Here is a 4785-nt window from a genome sequence, read left to right as displayed (position 1 = left end):
AAATGGCTGCAAACAATAAAAATCAAAGAACAAGACGAGGGTACTAAAATTGGAAAATAAAATAACTGGAAATGATAATCACTTCTCGTGTTGTGCAATTCTGGCTGCTGGTCTAACAAGTAAACATTTAGCTGCAGACAAGAGGCATTCATTATGCCTTAATATGAACACCTGTAAAATGATTAAGGTTGACTAGCTTTGTCAGGCAAGAGCAATACTTGAAAACAGGAGTAAAATGACTAGAAATAATGAGCAAAAAAATTAGATAAAGATACTAGAACTTGAACACTAAAATAATTCGAAATGATAATGACAAACTAACAAAACTTGTTGAGTAGTGTGCTTGTGGCTGCAGGTCAAACAGGTATTACCTGAAGATGGGCTGGAAAAGACACAATGAATTAAAAAAGGTGCACACTATACTTGGATATAGATGCTCATAAAAAGTTAGGGGATGTTGCCGAGACCAGATTCCTCAAGCTTCCTGAGCTTCTCCGCCGCGTGTCGTAGCCACGTCTTGATTACCTCTTCAATGTCGTGACGTGTCGTTGTGATACGGGGGTTTCTTTTTACAGCTTCTGAAAAGTTGTAAGGTTTGCTATTACTAGTCCCACAAAGCCCAGACTGCTAGCTATATGGCAAAATCGCAACAATGGCATGAGTATGCTCATTCCTTCCTTGAGGTGATCGAGGAATTATCAGAAATACTTTGATTATTATAACCATCAGAAATACTTTGATTATTATAGCCAGCCAACTGATCACACTGTGAAACTGTGGTGCTGTTTCAGAGCATATATTAGATATTTATCAATTTCTTAGGGAAAAAAAACACTACTTCCAAACACCATCCTTTCAAAAAAGCATTGCCATAATGTGTTGTGTACTTACGGTATATAAGCTCAACACACTGCAGCTGTTGGAATTTCGCCTTGCCCTTTTGCCCTTTCCAGCTGAAATTCACCGCAACGTTTTGGGTCATTAGAGCTTCCAGCAGTCGACGAGTAGTGGCTCCCACAGTCTTCCCTCCCAGTCCCGCGAACCAATGTACCTATGTCACAGAAAAACAGGTTTATATAAATAACAGGCACTTCCATGGCATCTAGCCAAATGCTCCATAGTTTACTTACCAGCTTTTTTCTCATGGCTTCGCTAGCCTGCAGCTGGCACTCAAATTCCATGAAGCTGTCGTAGCTTGCGTGTGGCTCCTGAAAGGGGCAGTCGTCATCATCATCCTCCTCCGTGTGCTTGTTCAGAGCTTCTAACACAGTGCCCATCAGGGCAGTCAGGTTATCAAGCATCAGCCGGATCATGTGTAGAGCTTCCAAGGTGTGTCGCCTCAAACCTGAACCATCAACAGGAGCATTGTATAAAATTGTTAAAACCAACTATCAAAGGCTATCAGAAAGGTTTCACACCTTCAGGCTCAAGTTCCTTTGACACAGTTTTAGTGGCAACATTACGGCAAGCAGGTATAGAGCTGAAGGTTGTACTGGATTGCTTGAGTGCTGCACAAAAATACACAGTTTCACTGAAAACAAATCAATGACAAATAAGTGACTTCAGGACCGAACAGTCTTAAAACCGTTAGAGGTCGTGAGCACTTATTCTATTTGCTATTGTTCCAGTCAGGAACTATTTTGTGTGTTTTGAACACTGCACAGGAAGAGCACTCATGTGAACAAGCACATAGCAAGTGATTTACCCAGTATTTTTATTTTTTTTTATTCCCGAGGTTTATAAAGGTACTTCTAAGGACAAAGGTGTTATTTCTTTTCATATGGTACTAGTTTTTCATAGACCATTCTTTAAATCATCCTTAATGACAACAGAATCTTCTGTAACGGTGCAATATTAGCATGCATACAAGATAAAAACTGCTTCACGGCCTTTCATAAGCGCTAAAAGCCTGGGGTAACAATTTTGTACCTCGGGTTATTCTTTCCAGCATGATGCTCCTTTCTGTTCTCATAAGACTTCATAAGTAAAAATAGAACAAGCTATTCAAGAATCAATTGATTAGTTGGCATATAGATCTGCAAAGGTGGCACATCAGACAACCAGGGTACCTCTTAGAGTGGCTGCAGGAGGTGGAGTGGGTGGACCAGAGGAGCCCTCATCATCCATGGCATTGCACCCTGCCAGAGGCATGGGCTGTCGCCTTCTCCTTTGTGGAACATCCGAATCGGAGGAGTCGCTGATGCGTGTTGCTTTTCGTTTCCTCTTTCCTTTTCCGAGGTCTGTTTCGCTTTGCAGGTCCGAGGTATCTTCAGCTGTTTTGAGTTTTCTGCGAGCTTTTTCAAAAGACTCTGCAAAATTTAGAAGTTAAGTTAGAACACAGTTGCCACCAAAAAAAATGGTATATATGATTGAATGATATATGTAAACATGATATGTACACCATAAGCTGCTTTCCTCGCAAAAAGCAAGTTAACAGAAACTCCACAAGATTGGTTCGGGATTGAAGTCAGGCTATCAGCACTCCGAACCATGAGCTTTGGCTCCGTGAGCCTCGAGCTACAGTTTTTTTTTTTTTTTTTTTTTTTTTAACGCAGAACATGGCCTTCAACAAAATCTTGTTTTATTTCTACACAGATTTCAATAAAAACTCTCAAATATGTTACACTCTTAGAACATATCCACCATAAAAATATGAGTTTGAAATCTCAAGAACTTATTACCATATTTCTCTTCTCTTTAAACCTTGTGGAAAGCATGCAGGGCTTGTAAAATAAAAAAAATTTGAGCAGCTTGCACTAGCGGTCCAAGGCTAGGGAAACAGCGGAGCTGGGAGTCGACCTAGCTTTGCCTAAGTTCAGTTAAGTTTTACAAAGGTTTGCAAGGCCGTACTCCGCTTCTCATAGTCTCGAACCGAGCTCAGGGTAGACAGGTTGACGTCGAACCAAAGACTGTCACAGACGCGAGAGCCATGCCCAAACTCAATGCCCAGAAATTCCCACTGGAAACGGCCGTTTGCGCCACCCATCCACTGGCGGAATCGACACTGAAATTTTCGCATGACTCGGTTGCCGGGATTGCTTTCACGCCGCCTGAAGTCGCTTGACTGGCTGTGCTCGCCTTAGCCGGTCAGAGCCACAGGCACGAGAGCATGGCTCTTTTAAGGCCGGTTCAGATACTTGCGTTTTAATGCGTTTGACTGCGTTGCGTCGAGAACCGAAAGCGAGTCACCGGCACATCTGTGCTTCGTATGAAGCGTGGAATCCAATTCAAGGAATCATCTTGGCACGCGATACAAGCGGCAGGGATGTCCTGGTTTCTCGCTGCTGCAACGCAGTCAAACGCAGTCAAACGCAACTGTCTGAACCAGGCTTTAGCGTCCCATCTGCACGAGAGCACGCTCGAATGAGGCGAAGGGTATGCAAGGCGACGCACTCACGCTAGTAGCCTTGACAGCGCTGCACGCTACACATGAAACGCAGCGTAGGTGGCGGTGTTCACCTAGGCAATCACAGAGACGCAACCAGCACTGTGGAAGGCACGAACGCCTTCCACAATGCCACTGTCGGCGCCCCTGCGCACGTGTGGGCGAGGAGGTCACTGCGCTCCAAGTTTTTGTTAACATCAGACAAATTACGGTGAGCCTAAACAGCTTTACTGTTAAAAGGCTGCTTTAACTACCAAACGCAATATCCCCAAATTTTCAAGTTTTTTTTTTGTCACCAGGATGGAAAATACAGGTCTGACATGCAAATGCATGGCTATGTAACTAATTAAATATAAACAAAAAAATAATAATGCAATTCCCTGCACTCTGGATCACAGATTGCAACAAGCCAAACAAACTAAAAATGAACAGTGGTTCCCGAAAACCCCACTCAAGCCAAACAGAACGCTAAAAGAACAGTTTTGAGAAAACAATGCTTGATGTTTTAGGCTGTCTGTGGCACGCTGCTGTAATTATTTAGGGCAAAGAGAAAAAAGGCCTATAGGAGCGAAATCTCAACTTTTTTTTTTAAATAACTACTCGTGACATTGTTTTGTCGCCTGAAAGTCACAGAAAAATTGTATATGACTCATGATGCCAGATATACAAGCAGCATTGTGTTAATTCTTATTGCCCTTTGACCATCACTACATTAAAAAGCTTTATAGGAACACCCAGAAAGTATTCTTCAATTCCCCGCATTTTGGGCTATTGGTGAAATAAACTGGTGCTATAAAGAAGAACTATCATACTTACGAAATGACTCTATTGGAATGCACAGCACACGCTTCCAATCTTTTGAAGGGTTTGCGCCTCTTTCACTAAGCATGTTTATCATCTTCGAACTTTTTGCGTTGGGCCAATAGCACCAATCACCATTTATACATTTTTGATGCACCACCGCCACAGTGTCTCCAGCATCCTCATCGGGAACTTGACCACAACATATGGCTTTCCCTCTGCACATAAGTGAAATAGGAGAACATGTGAAGCTTAACCACTTACACTTTATTGTGTCACAGTACACACATGCCTTGCAGAACACAGAGTCCAGATTACAGTTTTGTGTGAACAAGAGAAAACACGGTGTGTCGCTTGTTAACAATGAATTTCAGGCACTTCTTTGCTACACTGTCAACTGGCCAGCAACGCAGGCTTGACAAACCAGAAACTTCATGGATACCGAGGATTGAAGAGCAAGGAGTAGTGTACAAATCATTCACTTTGAGATATTTGCGACCAATGATGCAAGGAACACTTGATCCTGAGAAGTAAGCGATGTTCTCAATCTTAACGATGGTACCATCGTCAAGAACGCATACACCGTCCCTTTTGCCTCT

General features: G+C 42.7%; 1 protein-coding gene across 1 annotated transcript; it reads right to left on the bottom strand.

Moving 5' to 3' along the window:
- Positions 1 to 418: 418 nt before the first annotated feature.
- On the bottom strand, positions 419 to 4412 carry LOC120840882. Its single transcript, XM_042288241.1, has 6 exons — positions 4202 to 4412; positions 2070 to 2309; positions 1419 to 1508; positions 1131 to 1345; positions 892 to 1051; positions 419 to 578 (listed from the first exon to the last, which is right to left on the bottom strand). The coding sequence occupies exons 1-6, from the start codon at positions 4410 to 4412 to the stop codon at positions 448 to 450; spliced, it is 1047 nt and encodes a 348-aa protein (XP_042144175.1). The 3' UTR covers positions 419 to 447.
- Between the last annotated feature and the right edge of the window lie 373 nt (positions 4413 to 4785).

Source organism: Ixodes scapularis, unplaced genomic scaffold, assembly GCF_016920785.2.
Source record: "Ixodes scapularis isolate PalLabHiFi unplaced genomic scaffold, ASM1692078v2 ptg001315l_1__unscaffolded, whole genome shotgun sequence".
Classification (NCBI taxonomy): domain Eukaryota; kingdom Metazoa; phylum Arthropoda; class Arachnida; order Ixodida; family Ixodidae; genus Ixodes; species Ixodes scapularis.
This window is presented reverse-complemented; position numbering and strand designations above follow the sequence as displayed.

Coding starts and splice junctions, on each gene's coding strand:
- LOC120840882 (XM_042288241.1), bottom strand. CDS start 4,412: ATGTGCAGAGGGAAAGCCATATGTTGTGGTCAAGTTCCCGATGAGGAT. Junction 1,052..1,130: donor AAGCCATGAGAAAAAAGCTG/GTAAGTAAACTA, acceptor TCTGTGACATAG/GTACATTGGTTCGCGGGACT. Junction 579..891: donor GTGTGTTGAGCTTATATACC/GTAAGTACACAA, acceptor ACAACTTTTCAG/AAGCTGTAAAAAGAAACCCC.